The 27560-nt window shown below is 28.7% G+C and overlaps 2 protein-coding genes and 1 long non-coding RNA gene across 5 annotated transcripts; 2 read left to right on the forward strand and 1 right to left on the reverse strand.

The window, feature by feature from the left end:
- The first annotated feature begins 2128 nt into the window (after positions 1-2128).
- LOC112688672 lies at positions 2129-10720 on the forward strand. 2 transcript variants are annotated; one of them, XR_003149075.1, is made up of 5 exons: positions 2129-2358; positions 2913-3039; positions 3684-3814; positions 3877-3949; positions 10694-10720. It is a non-coding gene; the product is annotated as an uncharacterized LOC112688672 (long non-coding RNA). The 2 variants fall into 2 exon arrangements; XR_003149074.1 differs by lacking the exon at positions 10694-10720 and having other exon boundaries at positions 3877-4787.
- On the reverse strand, positions 6133-13260 carry LOC112688671 (E3 ubiquitin-protein ligase synoviolin B-like). 2 transcript variants are annotated; one of them, XM_025561985.1, is made up of 12 exons: positions 13099-13260; positions 11966-12058; positions 11722-11874; positions 11587-11635; positions 11247-11477; positions 10980-11079; positions 7877-8022; positions 7265-7735; positions 7123-7200; positions 6777-6966; positions 6471-6614; positions 6133-6301 (listed from the first exon to the last, which is right to left on the reverse strand). In XM_025561985.1, the coding sequence occupies exons 1-12, from the start codon at positions 13258-13260 to the stop codon at positions 6193-6195; spliced, it is 1926 nt and encodes a 641-aa protein (XP_025417770.1). In that variant the 3' UTR covers positions 6133-6192. The 2 variants fall into 2 exon arrangements, with proteins under 2 accessions (XP_025417770.1, XP_025417769.1); XM_025561984.1 differs by having other exon boundaries at positions 6133-6304.
- Positions 13261-20786: 7526 nt separating this feature from the next.
- LOC112688669 lies at positions 20787-27066 on the forward strand. Its single transcript, XM_025561980.1, is given in 10 exon segments — positions 20787-21382; positions 21443-21519; positions 23082-23183; positions 23246-24484; positions 24486-24918; positions 24990-25165; positions 25290-25500; positions 25569-25880; positions 26414-26476; positions 26663-27066. Coding segments are annotated over 8 exon segments (2541 nt in total). The 5' UTR covers positions 20787-21382; positions 21443-21519; positions 23082-23147; the 3' UTR covers positions 26734-27066.
- Positions 27067-27560: the final 494 nt, after the last annotated feature.

A 27560-nucleotide genomic window follows, 5' to 3' on the forward strand; every position in this document is an offset into this window, starting at 1 on the left:
TTTGTGTATGAAATACTGTTCGCTTTATCCTATTCAATGTCATTTTAAACTACTGAAAAATACTGTCATTATATTTAACGATCTAGTGCGAGGGTGAATTGTGCCGTTATAATTAACAATAATTATAATTTTCGTAGTCGCTTATGTGTAGTATAATCTGCGTAATCATATAATTGGTACATCACACCGGTTTTTGACGGATTTATGTGTTATCCCTGCGTAATATTAATGAAATAAATATAATAAACGTAACTCGTATCACTGAAAATTTTGTTTCGTAAACGTAATAGTTTATAGTGTTTATAAAATGTATGAAGTTTTCTAGAAACCGTAGCTCCCGAAATAAGTTATTTTTGGAATTAATGTACTTTTGGACGGGATCGTTGGTATTTTGCACCAAATATCGCAGATATCGTTTGAATAACTTGTACAACTCATGTATGCGATAACAGCTAAACACTCGTGTAGTTGAAGTCGATACGTGTGGAGTTACTTATAGATATACCAGGTCGAAATAAGTCCAGTGTTTTGAGAATTTCTCTTAAATAAAATCACTATTATTACGAATATTTTCACGGTTATAACTAACATTTCCATGATTGTAAAGTTAATATGATTGATTCGTTTACATCAGTATATGTTTTGAATACATATCATTGCATATACAATTGTCTGCTTATGTATGACAATCATTAAATGACCACGGTCATTGATCAATTGGGTTTTGTTATTTATGACTCGGTCATTTCGCTATTTTCAATATTAATCGATCGGATAAACGTTTCGCGCGATCATATCCTACTTTTCGGTCTTATTCGGTGGAGATATATTCGGATTGGCCATTATAACGGTGGTATCGTAGTAAAATGTATTTCCAATAAGACCAATGATTTCACCATCATATATTTTATCGCGCGACAACGAGAAAATTGATACAATAAGGCCATGTCGGCCGATTATTCACGAGCTTTTTCCACCTACAAATAACTTGGTTCGGACGAATATCTAAACCACAACCCAACGTTATAGTAATTAATAACATTAATAATAATAATGATCAGCTCAATGTACTTGTTGTCAACCGCACGGGCAACAAACATGTCACCGCGATCATCTCCGCGCGATCGCAATCGATTTTTACTAAATTTACGATTCGCAATGAATCATTGATATTGTGTGTGTTAATGATATTATATTTCCTCCGATAATTCTTCCTTCCCTTCCCATTCGTGTATAATTAAAACGTGTACCCATGTGAATGATAAAAATTGTTATAGTATGTTATCATGTTTTGCAAATATGTTGAGAATGTTACAGACAACGAAAAAAATTATGCTTTATAAAAACTTGGTTTAGATCGTTTTATATCTCCCTTATTTAAGACTAATTTATTAAATTCGTATGTAGTTTTTTTTTAATTTTTTTTTTTATTGTATTATAGTACTTATCATCCTGATTATTTTATCGATCAGAAATTACCGACTAAGTGTAGCAATCGGAAAAACTTTTTTTTTCTTTCAACGACCTCGTGTTTCATATGTGGATGTTTATTTGTGCCCTCTAAACATTATATTATATTATACTTAGGATATTGTTACTGGACTAACTGTGAGTTGTGAAGAATCGCGTGTGTTGATTTTTTTTCGTCGTGACGATAATATAACTATTATTGTATCCAATTGTTTTTGAACTCATTCGCCGACAGGTGTATACACATTTATGTTAACGCGCGAAATGTTATATTATTGTCTTGTTAAGGCGTTTTATTATTGTACTAATGGATGAAATTGATAATATTATTATAAATTAAGTGTTCTGGTTTTATTTTCTGTCATTAACGATGGTACATATACTCAATTATTGTATGTTCTTTTTTAAATCTATTCTAGCGGCTTGTTGTACAGCCGCTAACAGTTTTACACAGTATAAAATATTATTATAGTAGTATTAAAGCATTTTATCAACGTAACATTCGATGTAGTTGATAATACATATTATATTATTATTATTATTATTATTATTATTAATATTATTATTATTATATTACATACTATATAAAATATACATTTGAAAAATAATATCTTACTTATAATAGTTGTATTATATACTCAAAATAATATGTATAAATTCGTACCTATATTCATTTAGGTATAGCGCCAATTCCTTGTTGTTGTAGTAAATAATTGTTCGTAAAAATATGAAAACACGGTTTTCTATTTTCTCTCGCGATTTCTGGTTATAAATTCCGGTTATCAGACGACCGGAGATCACGCGAAGATGGATCTAATGCATTTGATACTTGTGCTACGGGTGGAAACTTTGCAGTGGCAATGAAATTGTTCGCAATTTTGTTTTGAGGTAGGTACAATTGAATGGCTTGATGGAATAATCAAGTAATTCCGTTTTTTTTTTTTCAAAATTGAGGTTTTAATATATTCTGATGAAGAAAAAAACAGGCCGCCTTTTCTGTGTTACAACCAAGTAGATCCGATTATTATTTCGCACGGTGTAATTAAATATGAACTACCTTGTTTTTGCATGGAACTTGATCATACCGGATAATATTATTATTATCAGCGATACCACACATGATACATGTATTTTTTTCTGTTGTTTCCGCGTTATAATTCATTATAATTCATAATGTGCGAAGTGTAATTTTAATGCTACAGTGATAGTGTATTGTTATAATATGCAAAGTTACATCATTTCATTTTATTTTTTTAATAAAACTACACGCATACTTTTATTTTCTGATTAGTTAACATTTAAAGGTACTATTTAAATACTTCTTAAATGTAATTTTTCCGAATATAAAGTAAAAATAAAGACTTTGTTTTCATATTTATTTGTATCGGATGAACTCATGGTTTAAACATTTAAATTACATATCAATATTAATTTTTCTCCAGGTTTCAGTTTCGGGTGAAAACCGGGTTTCGGTTTTCGATTCGTATCCGGGACCAAATTTTTGCCAGATACCCCGGGTTCCAAAACCGAGTTATATCCTGTTTTGACTCCATGATTTAAACAATATACGTAAGTAGTTATTTTATCTTAGTACCAAATAATTGTTATACAGTTTAATCGCTTTACAATACATTTATTTTCATCATCTTTTTCTTAAACATTTTCCACTACGAGTGGCCAAAATACCAAAAAAAATATATAGCTCTTTTTTAAAATTTAAATAAAGAACCAGCTATTTTAGATTTATGGAATTCATTAATTTCAATGCAATCATCAGTTTCTTCACAAAATACTCATTTTAATAGCGTTAATTTTAATCTCGGCAATTTGGAAAACAATGTTAGTTCTATGCGGACTGCACAATGAGATATCTCAATTGAAATCCGATACAATAACTCTAGAATTATAGGTAATTCTACTTCGTCAAAAGTTAAACAGCTTAGAAAGTTCTCCCAAGATGCAATATCAGTCAAACGATTTTGAAATTTTTAACGAAATAAAAATTGGACTTTCACGAGAAAAGAGTATTATTTTATGTAACTTACCTGATTCCGATCATAAAATCGTTTGTATTTATCTACTAAATAAATGTATCCTTATAAAATATAAAAATTACTCATAGTAAACGATTGGATAACTGTTATAAAAATAATTATAATCTCCATCAAATGTTTTCAAAATTCTAAAATCTAAAAATAAATTGCGTTCAACAGAACGTTAGCGTCAAGTTTTAATCTCAGAAGATAGAACAACATCTCAACGAGCTCTTATGCGACAACTAAGATCTGAACTGTCAAGAAAAAGAAATCACGAAGGAAAAACTGGATTATCAAATACAACAAAGGTCTTGCACAAAAAATCTATTCATCGCCAAAAGGGTTTAATTAATAAAACTATTTGTTTTAGAACAGTGACGCCCAACTTTTCTTTTGCGGTTTTTGGTAAACAATTATCTTCAAGCGGGCCACCAAATATAAAAGTAGGTACGAATAATATCATTATTAATTCAATAATATAATTTTGTTGCACAAATTTGGTATGCAATGTACATGTAGGTAGATATTGCAATTGTTTTCATAATTGACTGTTGAAAATGCCCGAAAATAAGATTAATAAATTAATAAAAAAAATCGCACTTTATAATTATTTTATTTCTCAATATTTTGCTTTATTTTAGAATTTGTAATGGACCTTGTGTTGGGCACCACTACTCAATAAATAAGATTAATTATAATCGATAAACTTCAATTAATGATGCTCATATTAATAATTTAAATTGTAAAAATCCAAAACTATTGTGTAGGTTTTATCAAAATGTACGTTAAGAAGTAAATTATCCTCTGTCGTCACGTGTTCATGCCTAATTTACATCACTTCGATTACATTATTTATAGGGCTGATTGTAACAATAATAATAGTACTCACTTTTTTTATAAATAATTTAAACAATCTTTTGAAAATTATACCATTTATAACAAGCGATAATGCAAGCATGCAGTGAAAATTTCAAGTCTCTGAGATTATTATTTTTTGAGTTCTGCTAAAAATAGAAAATTTGATTTTGTCGAAAACCAGTATACCTAAAGTTTTACTGTTTTAATTACTAATGTTAGTAAGTTTTTCGCAATTATTTAGAAAACTGTTGTTCCAAACAATGCTTATTATTTTTTTATGTCCTATAGGGTACTACTCGTGCGCGCACATAGATTTATAGCTATTAATCTGTATGAGTAAAATTCTCAAGTGTTTATAAATTTTAATGTAAAATAGTAAGTACATAATATTATATAATTACATGATATATGAACAATAAATTGTACAAAAACAATTAATATTTTAACATCAATAAGAAATAACTAAAAAAATATTGGTAATTGTATATTTACATGAGACGATCAACTCGTATTTAACCGGTTTAATTTTACAAAAAACAATCTGTAGCCTAAAATCATGAACCAACTAATTTGAAATTTACGGAGGTTGATAAGAATGGTATATCAATGAAAATTTAAAATTGTTTAAAGTTATCGAAAGGATTATAGCCTAACAAATATGCATGAATATTAGCACTCTTATAATTTTATCAATATACGTTACATTATATGAAAGCACGTTTACGCGACCGCCATGATTACATTTCAGAAAGTATTGCAGAAAAAAAAAATACAAATAGGTAGTATTTAAATAATATTTTCTTGTACGCAAACGAGCCATCGAGTTTATGATTAATTCTGTGCACTTGCAAGTCGTTGAGCATAAAGCATTTTAAAATTGCGTACACAAGTTTAGCGGCAGCGGCTCGTTAAGTATACAAGTAAAATGAAAAAAAAAAGAACGCCGTAAATCATGCACGTTGGCAACTTACTATATTCCCAAACAATAGCGGATTTAAGGGGGGGCCATGGATAGAAAAGGAAATAACTCCCGAAAATTATTTTTGCATTTTAAACTGTTGGCTCATCCCAAAAATGAAATTATAGATCCACTGTACTCAAGTATTCACTAATCAAAGAGGGTCGCACCAAGTATAGAAAAGAAAAGATAACCCCTTAAAATAAAAGGATCGGCAACACAATGTGCGACAACCTGCTATAATTACAATAATAATTTCCTATAATTATTATAGGAAACATCAAAATGTACAAAATTGAATGAAAAAGCCTAATAATTATGTTAAAAATGCAATAACTTATTTATAAATGCTATTAAGATGTGTTAACGCAATAAATAGATAATTTTTTAACAATTAGTGAGAAATTATATTTTTATGCACTCATTACCTTTTAATATTCCATATAACAAATATGTTTGTCCATAATACAATTTTTATGCTATGAATTAATATATACAATTTACTATGAAATGTTTTATTTTATAGTTAGGATTTACGAAGCATTATATTATTTTGAAAATTAAATCTTTGTTGTAAATAGTTAAGTGAACTATTATAAAATTAAAATTAAAAAGTATAAATAATTGTAAAATATAAAATGGACAAATCTTAATTACATTAATTCATCTCAAATATATATACAATATTGAGTAAAAAAAAAAAATAATAATAATAATAATAATAATAATAATAATAAGAATAGTTAAGAACAAAAGAATTATAAGAATTATCTATCCAAATTATTGATTGGTTTATAATCATAACATAAATTTAAAATTAATCCAATAACTTGTATTTATTTTATTATAATAATTATTTACTACCAAAAATTATGTAGAATTATTCCCAGAGTTGCTAAATTTTTCCAATCTCTTTAATCTGATAACTCGCTGCTGTTCCGTTTCTTCTGGCAATAGTTGATCGTCACTGCCACTACTGCTGCTAAATATTTTTAATTATTCATACTTTTACAATTAAATTAATTTTATTCTTAAACATTAGATTTTTTTTTGGTACATCTACTTCATAATCTTACTTTTTTTTATACTATTAGCATTTTTGTTAGCAAATATTTTAATTAAATGTTAAAATAATTAAAAAATAATACCTTGTTCCTTCATTACTACTGTTAGAAGTATTAAAGTCAATATCAGAAGATATATTATTGGATGGTTCAGTTTCTAACTGCTCATTATTTTCTGTAACCTTTGAAGTTTTCACTATATCAATGAATGTATCACTGTCATCAACTCTATAAAATTTAAAAAAATAACATTAAAACATAAAAATGTCGAACTATTTTATTATTTCAATGACAACTTGAAAACTTAATTTGTATTAGATTATTGCTAATGATAATATTATCACAAAATATCTTTATGAATTTAATAAATGAATATTATTTTTAACATACCCAGATATGATATGTGCAGAATTATAATGATTCATCAACATAGCAGCTGTATCTAACATACATTTAATATCGTTTAGAAATTTTATACGATCAACACATGCTTGTCTAGTATTTTGTTCCAAATGACGTAACTCATCATCAGATAGTGCATCTAAGTTGGGAGGCATATGTGGTGACTGAATCGCAACACCTTTTAACATTGATAATACACTATATTAGATGAAACGTCCTTAATGCTTAAAATATACTTGGCAAATTTTATTATAATAGATATTTACAACAAAATAATAAATCATAAAAATAAAATAGTAAAAGTTGATTTAATGAGTTTTATAATTAAGCTTACCGCCAACAAATGGGAAATTTAGTGGAACTGGTGGCACAGTGTTAAATGGTAAGTTTGAGTTGGACTGTTCAGTATTATCTAATATTGTAAACATACATGTATAAATATATTAATTTAACTCCTTATTTTTAATTTTACTCACTCATAAATGGTGGCAGTCCAAATCCATTTCCATTTTCTAATCTTGTAGCATTCATCAATTGGATCAATGATTCATTTATATTATGTAATGGTAGTCCATTATTTAAATTAGGATCATTATTGTTGATATTATTTTCATTATTGGGTGCTTGTTGTTGAAAATTAAATGGTTTAAATGTAAAGTTCTGTGGTATTTGATTGTTAACTCTACTTCCTGTTTGAGATCCAGATGGACGATTACCAATACTTGATCCTTGCCTATTGCCTAAATCAGCAGTGGAATGCGTATTAGCTGGAACAGTTGTAGATGGTTGGGCTGCTCTATGCATTGGCCTCCTTTCAGTTTCAACAGGCGTTATAGGTGCAGGGCGTAATATATCTAATCTACATGTAGGACATGTCTGATGACGTTGAAACCAACTTCGTAAGCACGATGTGTGAAATATGTGATTACAAGGCAACTTTTTAGCAGCTAAAATTTGTTATAACATAGATAAGAAAACACAATAATAAAATAAGTTTATTCTAGAACACTTAAATAATAAAAAGAATATTTATGTCCCAACTAAAATAATTTTTTTCTACTTCAAATCAAAGAATATCTTTTAATTACCTGCAGCTGTCATATCCTCACGGCATATAATACATACGTTTTCAATGACTTGTAAGTCTTGTATTGTAGCATCTGGATATAAAGTGTTCATATTGTGTATAGCTCTTCGAGAAAGTACAAGGTCTTGGAACACTTTTTTGAAATTTCTAAAACAAAACGTGTTGAAATCATTTTAATAACAATTTCTGAAGAAAAAAAATATTTTTGAGCCCTCATTTAACTAACACTTATTAGTAGAGTTGGGATATTATAGCATTTGCTAGTTAATTATGAAATACTTAAGAAATATCAGAGTAAGCTGTAAATGTGTTTCGTGATAGAGAGAACTCAAAAAAAAATATTTTATATATTTTCGCACATTTACAATTTTTTTTCAGATATTGGTATATTAGACTTTTTGAGATATTTTGAATCAAAATTGGTCTTATTTTATAAAATTATATTTTAGTAAATTTATTTTTAGCTTATTGTCGATCGAATTGTCAAATAAATAAATAAAATATTTTGAAAAATAAATAGTCACTCTCGGTAATTTGAATTTTTATAACTCGAAATGTTCAATACCTTGAATAAATAAAATTATTATTCAAATAACAATAACAACATTTGAATAATTTTATTAACTTGAGAATTGATTGGACAAATTATGGATATATCGATTTCTCTTATCCAAATGTACGTGTTGTTTTTTGCTAATGACTTATTATTATACAAAAATATTTAAAACAAAAATAAAATATACAAATAAAATAATACGTACAGCAAAACATAGTAATAACTATTTAAAACTAGTAAAAATTTAAAATATATTATTAAAATTATGACATGTTTATTCACGAGTCCAATAAAGTATATACTATATTTTCCAAAAAAACAAATGGAATATTAGTAGGGTTGAAGTCAACGTATTATTGATTTCTAAAATATATTGATTTTGTATAAAATGATCTTTATCTAAGTTTTGGTTCGCCATTAGTTTTATTAAAGTGGTAAAATCTTACTGTGGTCTATGTTTTTAAAATTAAATTTACAATTTGTAGAAGATGGAGACTGATTTAAAAATGATCCGATGTGCAAATAAATAATTGATTAAATTTTAAGTGAACTATTGATTTTAAAATTAAATTTTGAATTAGATTTATTCGTTTTAATATTTTTCCTATATAACGTATCGTAATGAAAAGACGAGTGAAATATGAGATGGGTTAAAAATTATGTTATCATAACACTTAACTATAGAATAAATAATTTTTGTACGTGATTTAATCCATGACTGGTGTAATTTTTAGTCTACCTCTCTCACTAGATATTGATATTGATTTTCTCTTCCTATAAGCTCAGTTTATATCTTTATGTCTATAAAATGGACCGTTTGGACGTGGAAGCTCTGATGCAACATAAGCAATACCACGATATTCTTAATTTCTTATTATTTGTTTATAATTTTAAACTTTTGATATTTAATGATTTTGGTATTGTTTTTTTTTTTTTTTGTCGATTTTGACTACGATTATCATTGCCCAAAAAGCGATCTTGAAAGCGTTGTATCAATAGTATACAATTGTCTAGTGTACTCGTATTCGTGCGTTATATTGTATTTTCGCCCTTCTGTTGAGCGTGTTGTAAATGCCAAAATCATATCTTACGTGTAAACTTAAAATCTATGCATCCGAATCCGGCGAAAAAGTGTTTAAAGTGGACGCAAATGTATTCCTTTGTCAATTATGTGAATGTCAACTTAACGGTAAAAAAACTCATAATTTAAAAATAGATAAACATATTCAACCAACAAAACGCCATAAAAATAAAATTGATAAAAAGCAACAATTCCTTATGAGTTATCAAATAAGAACGCCTTTAATATCAATTTTTGTAAAGCATTTAAAGCAGCCAACATTTCTTTAAGTAAATTATCTAATCCAATTTTTTGACAATGTCCTGAAATCCATCTTCAGATCAAAGCATGTTAAGAAAGTTTAATGTGGATAATAAATATGAGATTATAAAAATAATTTGGTCTAAATTATATTTTAAATGAATAAATATCAGCATTAATTGGAACAACCAATGTCTAAAAACAGTATATTGCAAAAGTGATTGTTGGTAGCCTTGAAAATTTACTTCATACTGAAGAACAAAAAATAACAAATTATTCCATCATCAATCAGCTATTTGACACGTGATGTGTATAGTCCATGGTTAAAACAGAAAAGCAGATCAGGTTATATCTAATTTCAAAACAGTGGATACACAGAAGTATAGAAGTTACAGAAGTATTTAAAACCACTAATAGTCGATAATGATTATGTGCGAATAAACTTGCTACCAGCACCAATTATTATGCAATAAGGAACGTGAATAAATCCAATTGCAAATTATTGCGAGAAACATGTTCGTCGTGTTATTGGATTAATTGATCTAGAAGATGCAATTAGTATTTAAAAAGCAAAAAAAATGTTTAGACAAACCCGATTTTAAAAACATATTAAAATTTTTATAATATTTTTCATAGATCTTAAATTAAATAAAAAAAAAAATTGGTCTGTCTAAATTAAAACATACTTATTTGAAAAATCTTGGATGGTGAAGAAAACACAAATATTGGTTAATTACTCGGCAAATTTACATGTACCGATTGTATCAATGGACGTCAAACATTGTACATAAGTTTTTTGGTAAATAAATGCCAAAAATACAAATTCAAAAATCTGACAAAGCATTTAATAATTCAATGTAATATTCGAAGTTAACATTTTAAATCTGTAGCTTTTAATCTTACATTTTTGACAAAAATTAATTGGGTAATTTTTTTTTCAGCTCTTCAGGATTTTGATCAGAGTGACTAAATTATTTTAAAATTCAATTAACTATCTATAATAATTTGTAAGTAATTATTAATAATTAATTAATTACTTTTTAATTTTTTTTTTTGCATGTTGATTTTAATGCATATTTTATGATTTTTAAGGTAATGTTATATATGCATTTATGCCATTTTAAATGCTATAAACTCCCAATCCTTCTTGTTAGTATATATTATGTGTTTGTATATTTAATATTGTGATTATTTTGATTTTATCTTAATAATTTATATTTGATTTACCTTAATGTGTGATACATTGGACGGAACGCAAATAAAGGTACAGTGAATGTTCGAACCATAATTACAAGGAAAAATACATACATCACAGCTTTGCACAGTCCTATTCATGATACATATTAATTAGTTAAATTGGTAATATTGTTTAAGATTTTTAAAATTATGAGTATTAAGAATTGAAACGTTATAATTTTTTTTATTATTCAATCTATTCTAATTTAAATACTAAATAATTATTTGTGCTTGAATAATAATCTAAATTTACATTACCAATAAAAAATTCAAGGTACAGTAGAAGAACAGCTTTGCTTTCCCAAAATGTATCACTATAAACATCTACTGAATGTAGGATATATTTAAAGGCTGCAGTAGCTACTAGTGTGATAAGTAATGCATATTCAAATCCGAAAACTAATTGCACTGATGGACCTTTAGCCACTGTAGTAGTATATGCATCATGTACGAAATATATATCAGCAACGGTTAAAAATATTAATAATGCTATTAAAAAAACAATTTAGATGATTAGAATTGCAAAATTTGTATACTCAACTATGAAAATATCATAGTCAGTTAATGTTTAATATTAAGAACATTTTTGAAAACTTACACCAAATACGTATATGGAATACATATGATATGACTGGAGTTCGTTCCATCTATATATATATATATATAAATGAAAAAAATATATATATCACAATAATCGAAAAAATTAAATACAGTTATAATAATAGATACATACATAATCGACTCGATCTTCTGCCAACCAATGGAAACATTTTAAAAACAGTAATAAGGTAAATAGAGCTACAAATTTAGGACTTAGATCATCTTTAAAAATTGTAAATGCTAAACATGTTTCTGTTACAGCGTACCATGCCTTTTCTATCAGTCGCTTAAATGATAAAATAACAAATATTTAGACAATAAACAAAATAATAAATATAATATTATATGCAATTTAAAAACAAAAATAAAATGAATACCTCCGATTCTGCAGCGCGCAGTTGGCCAAAAAATAATTTTCCTATCAATTTCCCCAAAAAATAGACAGCTACTAAAGCCTGCATATACATTACCTATAGCATACATTTATAGATTAAAATATTTAAAATCTGTTATAATATTTGCATGATTTAAATCATTGTTATTAAAATAATACCAATTTTACTTTACATATTTATAACTATTAAAAATTTTTTTTGCATGTTTTGCGCATAATTATAATTTAAAATTATACATTTTTAATATAAATGTATAATTTAAATTTATTTTTAGGGCGTATGTTCTAATCTTCTAGAGGCTGAAGGTCAATTGATAAACATTTATTTGATGACAAATAAAATATTTTTATTTACACTTTTTAAGATGTAAGTTTTTTTGTAGATTCACTACAATAAATAATATTATTGCTAATAATTAAGAATTTTAATGGTAAAGATTATTAAATAACAATGAGAGCACTAAATAAATAAAATTTTCATAGATCCTTTTTCTATAAAAATATTAACTAAAAATTATTCTATTTAATAAAGAATATTACATTTTAAATAAATATATTGAGGGTTTTCTGTATACATAAAACTATTTCATAGTTTTTAGAAAAGATAATATGAAGTGTTTTTTTTTATTAATTTATGATTGAATGTGTAACCAATCTTTTTTATTATTAAAATATGTTAAGGAATTTATACAAAATATAATTAGCATTCTAATTGTATATTACAATGCATTTTATTCAATTTTATATATTTTATAAATTCATAAGCAAACAAAACAATAATGCTATAGTTTCTTGTATAATACTTATTAACATTCTTTGAGGGATACACTGATGTCTATGCTGTTAAAGAATACTTCAAAATCAATCATTGTTTAGTGTAATACTGTTATATTGAGTAGCAAAAATCAATAGTATTTAATGGTTTATGAAAACAAAATTGTAAATACTACAATTTCAAGCAACAAAAAGACATGGAAAAAAAAACTAGTGTTACTTGTTAGACTTTCTAATTAGAATCATTGATTAGGCGTTGATTTGCAAATAGGTATTATTCTATTTTATATGTAAAAAATAGTACATTTTTTTATTGCACCAGGACATATCAGGTCGACTTACCGCCATGCTAGGATTGGATTTACATATGTAGACGACCGAAGGGTAAAACTGTTTTTTTTGTCGGAAAGCATTGGCCACCACACAGCCGGAAAGCGCCAGGCTTACAGCTATGGCCGTGGTGCCAGTCATTTTGGCCGCGGCCGCCGCCGTGGTTGTGGCCATATTGTTGGAATGGTCGCGGAAAAGCTATTGCGAATTACTGCGATTTGGCGGTGAGAAAAAGGTCGGATTACGGGATATGCAACTGCACCAAAGCTGCACCGAAGTGACGGTAAAACGTTGACGAGCGAATCACGGTCGATTGATCGTCGGCAAAGGTACGGTCATGTACGTCGTCAACAATGTCGTTATTGAGTTTTTCGCGCTACGCAATTGTCGATGATTGAATGAACGCGGACGAAATTTTGTTATGTTGTCCTCGCCTTTGTAAGTTATCGCACAACGTATGGCTAATGCGCACGTCAACCACATCAACGCCGCCCGTGTTATCAGTGTCCAACCATAGATAACGCAAAATAATAAATAATAAATGTCAATCTTGATTTTAATCCTAACCTAACAGTCATTGCCGATTTCGAACAAACTATACATTTCGCAACTAAACAATCCCGACCTACAATACTTCTTGTGGGATGTAGATTTAATTTATCACAAGCTTGGTGGAGGAATATCCAAAGTTGTGTACTACAGAGTGTAAAAATTCAGATACAGAAATAGGAAAATGGTATAGATTTGATTTTTGGTTTGTCACTTTTTCCTCACGAAGAAGTGGAGGGTGTGTTCATATAAGAAATAATGACAATTCAATAAAATCATTCAAATCTAAACGAATTGACTAACTATATCGTTGAAAATCAAATTCTAAATTTTAACTAATTAATTATATTCTAAATAAAACCAAATCGATTGTTCACAATTCACAATGGAAATTATTTATGAATAAATAAAATTATAAAAAAAGTAAATGTTATATTATAAAATCATTTATATTATTTAGTATTGTACAACATTTATTTAGGTATATTTAAGAGTATTTTATTTGACAGTTTTTTTTATTGAAATGTAGGTAGATATTGATTTAATTTTTATTAGTGTGGGAATGTGACATTCAGACCGAAAGGTAGGTACTAAATTATTCAAGGATACCGCCATTAGTCTTAAAAAAACAATTTTCTATAACTTAATTTATGTAATTATAACTCAGTTATTACTTTGAATTTGATATTAATTACAAATATTGTGTAATATTGTACTGAAATGGGGAAAATTAATTTCGAGCGACTTTTTAATGAATAGACACTTATTTTCGGTTTTAAACTTCAGGGAAGAGGGGCGGCAAAATGTTTGTTGTTCCTGGGCGGAGAAATTTTGAATACGGCCATGGAAATAATCGAAACATAGACAATATATATTGCCAAGAGTGTATTGGTACGTATAGGTACGCGGGTATATGGCGTAGGTATATCTATCAACAAATTTTCAATTTTTGGTGCATACCTAATGTAAAATATTATTTTACGGGTATACGCTTCTAAAATAACTCGAAAACAAAAAAAAATATATATAATAATTTAATAGTTAATTGGAAAAAATTGTTATGAACTATGAAATTGAAAGAAATATTTATCTGTTGAAGATTATAGTGTACGCTGTGTTTAATGTATTTTGTTGATTGTAGTGAATAACATTGAATAAAATAGTATAGAGTGTGGGCATTCAGCCCATGGTTCTTAAATCTGCATCATACAGATTCAATGTATAATGATCAAATATATCTTGTGGTGTTATATTTTGTAGTCTTATTATAAGTTAAAAACATGAAGGTACAAAGGATAAATTTAATCTTTTCAAACGATCGAGTGAAAAAAATTGTCGAGCAAAGCGAGAAAATTTATTTTAGGATTAATATCCATATTTTTTTAGTGCGTATACCCACAAATAGTAGCGGTTCGTGAGTTTCACATAAGGTGGTACACAAATAATTTGTAAGATATCTATGCAGATGGGTAAAAAAAAGTATTAATTTTACTATAGGTATGTGTACATATTACGTAATTATCAACATATAGTTTCCCTAATTAAGTTCCCTAAGTTCTTAGTCACGGCAAAATAAAAATAAATTGGAAAAAAATAACTTATTATGTATGAGACATAAACAGAAAATCTTGTTTTCAGGATCAACACGATACGTGGAACGATAAAAAAATTAGTAAAAATGTGAAGAAAAAAATTGATTTATATTATATTATGTATTAATACTCGCAAAAAAATCGGTTAGTGTATTCATTTACTATGTATGTAATTATAACTAATAAGTATTCCTTTGGTATTGTAAAATGTAAAACACGTTTTAATATTTCGATTCTTAATTAAATTGTATTTATTTTAGGAGCACTTGTATAAAAGGTGGGAAGAATTTTTAATCGACGGAGATCGTATGAAGTTTTTAAAAATGTCAGTTATTCAAATCAAACTTTAAAAATTTTAAACACTTTACATTTTCAAATTTTTTTACTTTTTAGTATATCCGTATATGCATTTTTTTCGTTTGAATATATTTTTATACTTTTTACGTATTAGAATACTCGTATATGCATTTTTTTTGTTTGAATATATTTTTATTTTTTTACATTTTAGAATACTCGTATATGCATTTTTTGTTTTGTTTGAATAAATTATAAATTATTAAGTATACCTAACCTAGGTAAGTATAACCTTTTTAGGGTCGAAATCAAAAGTGTGCGGTTTTTGGATACAACAATTTTAAAAACTGTGCGGTTTTGTTCTGTATTTTATCAAAAGTGTGTGGTTTTAAGAGTCAACGTTTATAAATAAATACATATTATGCCGATCTAACTGTTTTGATAATAACAGCTGTAAATAAAATAAATTGATTTCGAAGTAAAATAATTTGAGTCTGAGAAATTGTTATATTTTGAATCTGAATGGTAAGTTTTTGGTTGATTTTAATTATACAAATATATTGTTCACAAGCTAATCAAGATATTATGACATAAGTTGATAATGGGTTCAGTGTAAAATAATTAAGCTTAAAAAATTGCAACATTTAAAATGTTTAAGTAAATTTTTTGTTTTGTTTTCAACAATATGATATGTAATGAAATGAAATAACTATTAGAAAATTTCCCTTCAAAGATTTGTGTACCTATTTTAAGAGTTATACTAAAATATATGGGTTGAGTAGTTTTGGTTTATATCACTGTATTACACATAGCCTCATTTGTGATTTAGTAATTATATTTATGAAAATACTTAAGTACCTGACTCATTTGTTTAAAAAAAAGGTCAAACTTGTTCAATTTAAACTCGCACTGTAAGTTAAAAAAAAAATTTTAAAAATTAATTTTCAAAAATTCAAATAAGAAAAACATATAAGTATAGTACACGAAAATTTAAAATATTCTTATAATTTTTTTTACACAAAATTTAATGATAAAAATAGTTATTCGTAATTTTCTGAAAGTTTCACGTTTTGGACTTGACCCCTTTCATATACAACTAACCGTAAGTGCTATATGAAAAAGTCATTTTAAGCGCGATTGGTCGACTCCCCTCGGGTCAACTATCGATAATCCAATATTCAAGAACGTTCCCTCCCCGGTGGCCCGATCACCCGACCACCACGCAAGCGGTTTAGTGGCCGATGAAAAGGTTGGGACAGTTGAATTACTTGCGTCGAGTTTTCCCCGAGGTGTTTTTTCGATTGGGTGAACATTTTTCCGTTGTGCGTGATGCCAAAGGCTTTTTGCGGATGTAATTACACGTCACATTTTTATCGTGACCTGGCGTGGTGTGCCGCGACCGTTCGACGTCGCGTGTGTCGTCACCCCGTTCGTAGGTGCCACAGTCCGGGTCCGCGAATGCTGTCGCTTTTTGCCGCATTGACCACCGGACCTCTTCATTCCATTTCATTGGTGTCATGTCGCGTGCGTAACATTGCGTGCACATTTCTTGACATCGTCGTTGCCAGTGGTGTATCGAGGGTGGTGCTTAGGGGTGCTAAGGACCCCCAAACTGATTTTAGCACTCCTTTGAAAAATTTTTTTTTGAAAAATCAATTTGTAAAATAATCTATAAAGAAGAAAAAAAATAATAAACATGTATGATAAATAAAAATACATAAGTACGTATATGTTATAAGTTAAACTGTATGATTTTAGTTCGAACACCGAATATGATACACAACTTTTAGTTGCTCGATCCTTAAAATCGAACACGGAACGAAAATCAAACTACTCAGTTTTTATTCCATTTCCATGTCAGGGGCGTATTTGGACTTACTTCTAGGAGGGGGGGACTCAAATTTTTTCTTTAATTCAGGCTCAAAATTTACAAGTAAAATTGTTGGTAATATTTATATCAGGTGAATCCTTAATATTTGTGGTTTTTTTTTTTTTTAATTTAATGCCGGATCCACTTAGAATGGTCTTTTGTGTAGTTCTTTTTTAACACCTATCTGTTTTTTGAAAGTTTTGCTTGTGTTATATCTAATTTTTCACTAAGTATGGACTGGTCTTCAATCAAAATAATATATATTATTTATCGCTATGAGACATATAAATGTTATAAGCAATTGAGCGTTTAACGCTATAAATAATTTAAACGTTAGTCAATTTAAGCGTTTAAACGTTACACAAATTTAAACGTTTGAAAAATTTTCCGTTTAACATTATTGACAATTAAAACGTTAAGAAAAATTTAGCGTTTTGCGTTATTTAAATTAGTGTAAAATTTGAAACGTTTTCAAATGTAGTAATACAATAAAATAAATCATAATTCTTGTTTCTTAATAAAATACCCATTACTTATATAAAAATTCTCGGGAGGGGCGATTGCCCCCATCGCCCCCCCCTCAAATACGCCACTGTTCAATGTACGGTGTTTTCCATCGGTTTTAAAGCATACACACGACGGTTTTAAACATCAGTGTATAGTGTTCGTTGCAGTTCTGTACACTGATCAAAAACCGATAATGTGTGACTACTTTATAAAATAATTTTCTTATTGCAAAAACACCTAACACATTAATATCTATAGGAACGACTATTAATTTTCGTTTTAATAATGTGGCAATAAATTATAAAAACCGATTATGAAGTGCGCATCTAGCTTATCCAAATACGCAAATAAGTCCAACTACGCTTTAGAATAAGCTTCGGTAATAAGAATTGTTGGTAATAATTTTAAAAAATTCATCGGGAAGCGATTGCCTTGGAGCCGTGCCTGATTTTACGTGCGTATATATGAAACAATATGCTGCCGATAGTACATCAATACTTAAAATACACGTCCTTTGCAATACGTTGATGTTTCTGGAATCGAATGCGAAAATTATTTTTGGTTCCTTGCGTACTAATCGTATTATATATTATGGTTAATAATTTACAACTCGTAGACTCTTTAGCAATCACATAGATACAACGTGTAGGCGTTTTGATAATTTCAAGAAGCAGCCGTAAAAACAAACATCTGGCACTAAACAGTTGGGTACACATGTTAAACTTAAAATATTAACGTTAAAAACGATTCAACTAATATTTATTTCGATACGAACGATGGTATCGAGTGCCGGTTGTTGTTGCCATATTGGCAACAATCGCGGTTTTCGAATATTCGAAAGATGGATCAGTGATGTGAACAATATAATTGAAAACTTACGTCGAACGATATTAGAAAAATATCGTGTCATCCTTTAAAATCGGTAGATACAGTTAAGATTATAATATATAACGGTCGGCGTTACGCTTGAAACATTTCGATTGCAATCGTGTCGGAAATAAAAACGTGTATGGGAAAGTGTATTTTATTTGTCGTGTGAGATCGTCATCGGCGAAATGTAAACTGTTCAATTGCGTAAACCGTCTGCCGGTCAGGGCCGGCATTAGAGGGAAACAAAACGGGTCATTCGTCCAGAGCCTTGCGCTTAAAATGTTTATTGAAAAATATTTTCTACGGAAATCACATAAAATAAAACGTGAAATGTGCGAATCGCATGGCGAGTGCGATTTCTAGAGAAATCCTTTTGCGTGTAATAAAAAATCAATCAACAAAACAACAATATTATATTTTATACGTCATGTATGCATCAACGACGACCCGTACGGCACGCTGCACAGTATGGAAACCGGGATACATAGGAAATTAATTTTATTGCATTTTTTAAATTTAATCAGTCATTACCCGATATGGCATATATTAAATGTTATCGCCTTTAATTGCGGCCTACAGCCAATAGGTGACTATTATTGTGGGTAAAACAAGTTTTTCCCAGGGCCTCGCAAAAGGTAATGCCGGCCCTAACCGGCCCTGCTGCCAGTGTCGCGCGCAACATTGCAGATCGAAGGCGTACAAGGCACACGTAAACGGTCGTCGCGAAGAATTCTTCTTGATTTGTTTTACAACACGCGACGTGTCACCATGTTTTCACTTGTAGTTAACTTTTCAACCCTGTACTAGTCAAGGATGGAACTTTGGTGGAGAAAGATGTGGTTTCGTCTTCGGGCGTAAAATCGTAGAGGGTGTAATTTACGTAGTATATAATAATCTACTAATGACTGCTGATTTGATATTTTTTACTTTGTTACTGATAATATGTTTAAAACTCTGTAAGTATGACTGTATGCTAATTATAAGAAAAAAATTGTAGGGAAGTGTATTTTATTCTTGGTCTATGATAGGGCGTAATTTTATCTTTTCCCCGAGCGTACAAATTTCTAGTTCCGCCCCTGGTACTAGTAAACAAGTATGTTTGTTCACGTTTAGTCATTTTCAATTAAATAAATAATTTATAAATTTAGTATAGTGTACAGTTTTGTTTTTATCATAATGGAGACATACATTAACAATAATGATATTTGAACTTTGTTACTATCTAAAGAGGATGAAAAAGATTTTATATTATCCAATGTAAAAGCAGAAAAAAATCCAACACATATATGGTTTAAATATCGGAACACTGGAGGTTTTTACGAAATATTAATTAATATGCTTGTATGATCGTCGTCCATTCGTCTCGATTTTCTACATCCCTTACGCGGGGCATGATTTAGGCTATTTTAAGCCATTATACTGACTAAAATATGTGGCATTTTACAATAATTTTATTTTGCTTACATTTATTTTATGTAACGATGAAAATTATGTTAAAAAAAAAAAAGAAAAAAAAGATAACCCTAGTAGGTATCTATAATTCCGAGAAACTTTTTTTTAGCTTATAATCAAATACAGTTAAACTACTGCGAATCAAGATGACGTTCAGAAAAAATCTCAAATAAAAGAAATACATCGTTTTTTTAACTATTGCCTATTTTTGCATAAAAGTGGATTTTTTTTTTTAAATGTTTTGTTTTTATTCTCACTGTCCGCTTAAATGTATCGCGGATACGTCTTGAATATTTGATTTCTCGCGTATTATTTGTCTTCGACCATACGCGTCCAAGGTTGAACTTTCAACTTGGTATTGGAACGAAAATCGTTTAGGTTAGCGATCACGGGCAGATGGCAGCAGCGGTAGTAGTCGTGGTGAACCGCCGTCGCCTTTCGTTTCGGGATCTTGTTTGCGGTGGCGGCGGTGGCGGTAGTAAACATAGCGTTGAGTTATCAATGTCAAGGACTGATATTATCACGCGCACAAACGCACACACACACGCGCGCGCGCGCGCACGTACGTACCAGCGCTCACACACCCGTGGGCGCAAGCGCACGCACACCAACGCAGCGCAACACAACACCGAACGCGCAACTTATTGATTATTTTCGGCCAGTGTCAACTGTTGTTTTTTTTTTTTTTTTCACGCCACAACCGCCGTCGTTTTTTCGTCCCCCTTTTTTTTTTGCCCTTCCCCCCCGTTCGGTTTCTCCGACCGATACCCGTCTGCCGGACCGTCTTGAAACGGCGATCGCGGCGGCCGTGCGTGACGCCGAACCGCGCGTTTTTCGATTGCGGATGGCTGCCGATGCTGCGGTGGTTATGAGGAACGCGCTGTTGCTCGCGTAGGACGTCGTCGTCGTCGCCACCGCGGTCCCGACGGCGTTCCGTCGACACACCGTCGCGCGAGTCCTGTAACGGCGCCCCGTCGGCCGTATCTCGCCACTACGGACGCTCGCCGCAGCCGCTCATACACCGTATGGCCGTGCGCCGATCTCGTGGACGTCGATAAGCGGGTGAGTGATCAACGATGAATGCACTGCTGCCCGCTCGGCCGTTGATCGTTGTCCATCCCCACTGGCTAGAACTACGCATTAGGAGTTTTCTGGTGCACCTGTACGCTGTGTGCCGTCCAACACTGTCAGATTTTAATCATTCCTCTTGTATGTTTCTTAGGATGGACGCCTCCGGTGAAAAGTTTTGACCGAACCACATTCCGCCCTTGGACTTACTTTGATTAACGCCCGTTGAACGTAAGTAGTTGATTGATACCTATATCTTGTTGATTAGTACTTGGGAAATTTCTCTCCTGCAATGAAAATATAATTTAACCACTTTTCATGTTTATTGTATTGATTTTCAATTGTGTAAGACTATGTTTGATTAGGAACAAATAAATATTTGATAGTGTTTTGTTTAACTGTAATTGGTGTAAATTATATTTTATTGAAATTTTTTTCATAATGATTATAGGTTTAACGTCTAGAAAAATAAAGAATGTTTTTTCTTTTATCACAATAATTTGACAACTTCTAATTTATTCTACCATATACTAATACAAATTGGGAACATTTATCTAATATTTTATTATTGGATCAATATAATTATAAATAAAATGTCTAAATTAGTGATCCAATATGTTTTATTTGATAATATTAAAAAAGTATTAAGTGTGTAAGTAGAAAATAAAAATAATATTAATATTTATGTGCAATATTTAATTTTTACTTATTCTTTCATAGTTTTAATGTGATATCTGTAGTTATCATTCTTGAATAAATAATGAAACATTAAGTTATATTATATGACGTAAAATAGTGAGTCTTAAATTGTTGTTTGAAAATTGAAAATTAAAATTTTATAATATGTAAATTATTTTACCAAATCAAATTAAAAATTTAAGCTAAGTTCTTATAAAAATTAAAATAAGTTAAATTTTTATTGGGTATTATTTGCTACAATTATAAATGAGATAATTTATATAAACAATACTGTGAGTCAAACCTAAAAATATAACGAGTATCATGATAAATGCTAATTTAGTTATTTAGCACACTATGTGTTAGATTGAAGACATGTGGGCATGTAGCCATTATAACAATTTATGGCTTGTTGAAAAGTAATTTAATGATTTCTGACAGTGTCTAAAATGTTTTTTATTTCAAATAGATAAAGGTCATCATTAAATTGTATACCATTTATGTTATTTTGATATAAAATACTAAAAATATTATTTAATATATTATTATTATACTATATAAATAATATTAATTTAATGAGACATTTGAAAATTTCAGTTTAAAATGTATTAACAGGTCATGCATAATTGGTTTTAGGTACTATAAATAAATAAATATTAATAGTTGATTGCTAAAATGCAGTCAATGTAACATTTTTATATTATTGATGTAACACGTAGAAATTAATCAAAAAAATATAGGTACATACTTGATAATTTATGAATGCAATATTTAGATAAACACTTAAAGAAGGCTATTGTAGATAATAAATACAGAGTTATTAAACATAATTAATTATTTTAATAATTTTAATTGCTTTCCATTTGTTTTTTTAATTATGTCTATAAAAATGTATCATAAATAATTTATGATACATTTTTAATTATTTTACCATATAATAATTATATAATATTAATATAATTATAATGTATTATATAATTGTACAGTAATTATTATTTATTTTAGTTAAAGTAATATGTATACTGTATGATAAAAATAACTACATTTAAAATTCACATTTTATTAGAATATATTATTGTTAATGGTTTAATGTTTGGTTTTTTTTTTTTTTTTAGGATATCAAATTGACGATAGTTCAATACAAAGAATATTTATTCACCAATATTTAATCACAACTAATTATGTTGCCCAATACAATTGCTCTGTCATCAACTTTGGTAACTTATATTTTATTTAATAATTATTATTATTATTTATTCTATTTTGCTCTATTTTTCAGCCAAGAGTAAAAAATAAAAATTATAGTCAAAATGTGGAATGTGTTTCATATTCCAAGTCAGTTGATTTTCAAAGAGATCGAAAAAGTTGGCCATTACCTCAGGTAGTTGAGTGTGTTGCCCTTGATACAGTGTCACATATATCACCGTCAGAAAGTGTAAATGAAAGTAATATTGTGGATTCAATTCCATTACACAATGGCTGTGTAACGGTTTTCCAAGCAGAAAATGTACAAACCGATTCAAAAAAAGATTTGTTTTTTGACGATAGCCCCACAAATAATGCAACTAATGTTTTAAAAATTGTCTTGCCTCTAGTCAATGAAAATGTGCCATTGAGCTGTCAGTCACCAACAGTTGTTGAGGATGAACTCTTACCAAAATTATTTTCAGTCAATAATAACGTGCAATATTCTCCAAAACACTGTGAAGATGTGCCAGTTTGTGTTAGTAAATATGTAAATAATAGAAATCATTCTTTACCCGAAGATAATGAGCTAAATCGATTTAGTTCTACATTTGAAAATATAAAATCTTTGCTTAAAGAAGGTCTAGTAGACGGCTTAGATGAAATGCCTCCAGACTTTTTACCACCAAATCCACCTCTGTTGTACAGAGTTTCTTCGTTACCAAATCTAAGTCATGACAGTACAAAAAACTATAATTCATGTTCATACTTAACAATGTGTGCAACCAAACACGAATTATTTATGAATAAGCTTTGCAAAAATATTGCCAAACATGATATGTCTGTGCAAGTATCAACCGAATTATTTAAAACTCAAAATGAAAAAATTTATGTCGACACAAGCTGCCAGACAGAAGACATTTTTTTAAACTGCCAAGTAAACGATGAAGTGTTGACAAAAGATACGGACCATAATTTTTGTCATACTAGTAGTAACATTTTATACGAAGAACATGAAATGAAAATTAATGCAGACAATGAAATTCAATGTGACTTAGGAAATGATAGTATTGGATATACTAATGTTTTTAATAAAGAATTTGAACATAAAACCCATGTTGAGAATGACTGTACTAATACTGGTTATACCAATATTAATATTTTCAACATAGAATGTGAAACCAAAACTAATGAAGAAGAAAATTGTGCCAGTTTTGATTATGTGAATACAAATATACTCCACAATGAACATGAAGTTAATGCGAACGAAGAAGATTGTACCAGTGTTGGCTATATAAATATTAATGCTTTTATTACACAAAAAAAAAAAACCTGATATAGAGGACGGTTTTACTAATGTTAGTTATACTAAAATAACCACGTTTAACAAGGAAAATAAAATAAAATCTGATATTGAAAACTGTACCAATATTGATTACACAAATATGAATGTAATAGACAATGGAAATGAAGTGGGTATTAATGATGATGAGTTGTGTTCAAAAATCAACTGTACCAATATGAACTTGTTTGATAAGGAGCATGAAGTCAAAACTAATGGAGAGGATTGCGTTGACATTGGCTATACAAATTTCAGATTATACGATAAAGGACTTGAAGTTGATTCCAATGATGATTGTGAAAACTATGCAAATGCTAATATTTTAGAGGAATTTGTGAATGAACAGTTAAGTCTTAATAACACAGATGGTGATTTTGATTCATTTTTATTTGGACCTCTACCTCCTTCACCTATTGAAGAAAATGGTAAAATAACTTTTTTTTGTAAACCTCAAATTGAATTAAATTTATTAATTTTTCTTATTGATTATATATAGTTTCAGAACTGCCTATTATAAATAATGTTGAAACAAAGAGAGAAAACTCAGCACCTGTACCTTTCATATTTGATGTTCATAAAAATCAACCAAGTACTTCAATAATTAAATCTCGTTCAATAGATGCTGAATTTTCTCATAATTTTCAACAACATCAAAAAATTGGTACGCGATCGGTGAGTAGTATTGATTTTTAAATATTTAGTATTACTTTTTATAAAATCCAAATTTTAAATGGTGTTTCAAATACTTTTCTTATACTTACCTAATAGTTAACATTTTGTATGTATGGAATGATAGGTGCAGTCAGAAAGAAGAACTTATCCGTCTGAAATTCCTATTTCTGATGGATACCCAAAACCATTAATGCCTAAGTCCAGTATTCATCCCAGTACTATTGAAAAATTATCCGATATATCTAGTTCATTACCAGATACTCCACTTTTAGGAAGATGTGATTTTCCTCGACAATATTCAGCTACTGGTACTAAAACAATGACTCAAATGTCGAGTAAGCATAAATACAATTTTAAACTTTAACATATGTTAAATATAACTCTTTATGGCATATATTTACAGATAGTTTGAGTATTAACATGAGAGGTGCTGGTCATGGTTCTAGTATTGGTTTGGGTCAAGCAATGGCCGGCGCAGAGCTGTTGCATTTAAATGGACCTGGTAGGGGTTGGTACCCCCGTCAAAGGCAGTTTCGTCCTGTTTCAGTTGAGCAGCTTGATAAATTAGCCAGCAAAAGTCCAGTAGGGCACTCACAATGGGATTCTAGAGAAGGGCATAAACCAGTTACATTACCTCCTAACCTTACACCCAAGTTCTTCCACAGGTCTCCTAGAGAAGCACTTCGGCGTGTTACTAGTCTACTTATTAGAAAGGGTTTGTTGAGATTCTTTAATTAAATTTCTATTAAATTAAAGTTTATATAAAATATTTTTAACCAGACAAAATTATATATCTAAATATAATATAAATTGAAACTTTTTATGTATTTTTTGCGTAAATATTTATATATAGAATATTGTCTGCTAATAATCTAATAATATTTTATATGTAACTTATATAATGACATAATATATATTATATGTATAATCTAATATTAATAATGTATATTTAATGTTATATACATTATTTTATAGAGAAATATTTCTTATTTCTTTACTTTATGTAAACTTTCATAATAACTAATTTTTATTATTAAAGTGTTATTTTATATAAAAGATATTAAATTAAAAATAAATAATGTAATTAAATTTAAAAGGTCGTTAAACATATATACTCTGAATACAATGATTGTCTCACATATTTTAAAAAATGTTGGTTTACTTTATTTTAACAGTTGATAACAATTGAAAAATGAATAAAAATATTTTATTTGTTAAGTAGTTAATAAACGTTTTATTGTGCTTCAGGTAATACAAATAAAAATAACAAATCCAAAACTGTATTCTCGTCTTCAGTGATTGGCCCACATGGTAAATAGAAATATTTATTTTATTCCTAATAGTTACTCAAATAACTAATTAAGTTCTAGAAAAATGAAAAACTCAATAATGCCAAGTAATAGTATTGTTATTAAACTCTTTGATAATTATAAAAAAGTGTGCTTTGCGCAGTGTTCATTTTTATTTTTGTGTACTTAATTTGAATGTATTTTTTAGGAGATATTAGTGAAGAATGTGTGACCAGTCAAGCAAAACGTGGATTTTTCAAAAGCTTATGGAGAAAATAAGACTTATTATAATGTGCAATCAAATTATACGGCCAACTGTCTTAATTAATTAATTTTTATTTATTAAAACTCTGTCTTCAAATCTATGTTTAACCTTACTTATACTTTACTAACTTTTAATAATTTAATTAATTTATTATTATTATTATTTTATTTTTTTTTTATTGAATTTTATGAATTATAAACTTAGTGATAGAATGTTTGAAGTTATATTTATGTATATTATTTTTTCTTTAACATGAGTATTATTGTTTTTTTCTTTTTTTATCTATGTAGATTTTTCAGATTGCAATAAATGATTTTTACAAATATAGTTTCGTGGTTTTTTATCTATTGATCATTATTCTAATTTTTATTTCAAAACATTCTATTGTATGATAAAAGTGATTTTAAAATGCATTATACACTGCATGTCAGTTATAATAAAATTTGAAGTATCGAAGAGTTTTTTTTTTTTTGAACAATTTTCTTTTTAACCAACTTTCTTTTGGAGATCTTACTAAATTATATTTAACTCTACATGGTTGCATACTCTATTTTAAATAATGATCACTCAATATATTATATTCAATATTGTATGAAAAAAAATTATAGTTATTTTATTGTATAAATAATGTTTTAATATAAAAAAAGCTTAGTTTATGTACATAATATAATAACATTTCTTTGTTAATTATTTATTTTCTTAATGTGATTTCTTTGGTTGAATGCCAATTCGTCGATTTTAATTATGTAATTGCGGCACTGCATTCATCAATTGGTCGGTTTCTTAAATCAGATTTTATAAAATTAATTTCTGAAAATAATGATTCGCACGAAAAAGTCGA

The sequence above is a fragment of the Sipha flava genome, unplaced genomic scaffold, assembly GCF_003268045.1.
Source record: "Sipha flava isolate LNK unplaced genomic scaffold, YSA_version1 3_pilon_pilon, whole genome shotgun sequence".
Classification (NCBI taxonomy): domain Eukaryota; kingdom Metazoa; phylum Arthropoda; class Insecta; order Hemiptera; family Aphididae; genus Sipha; species Sipha flava.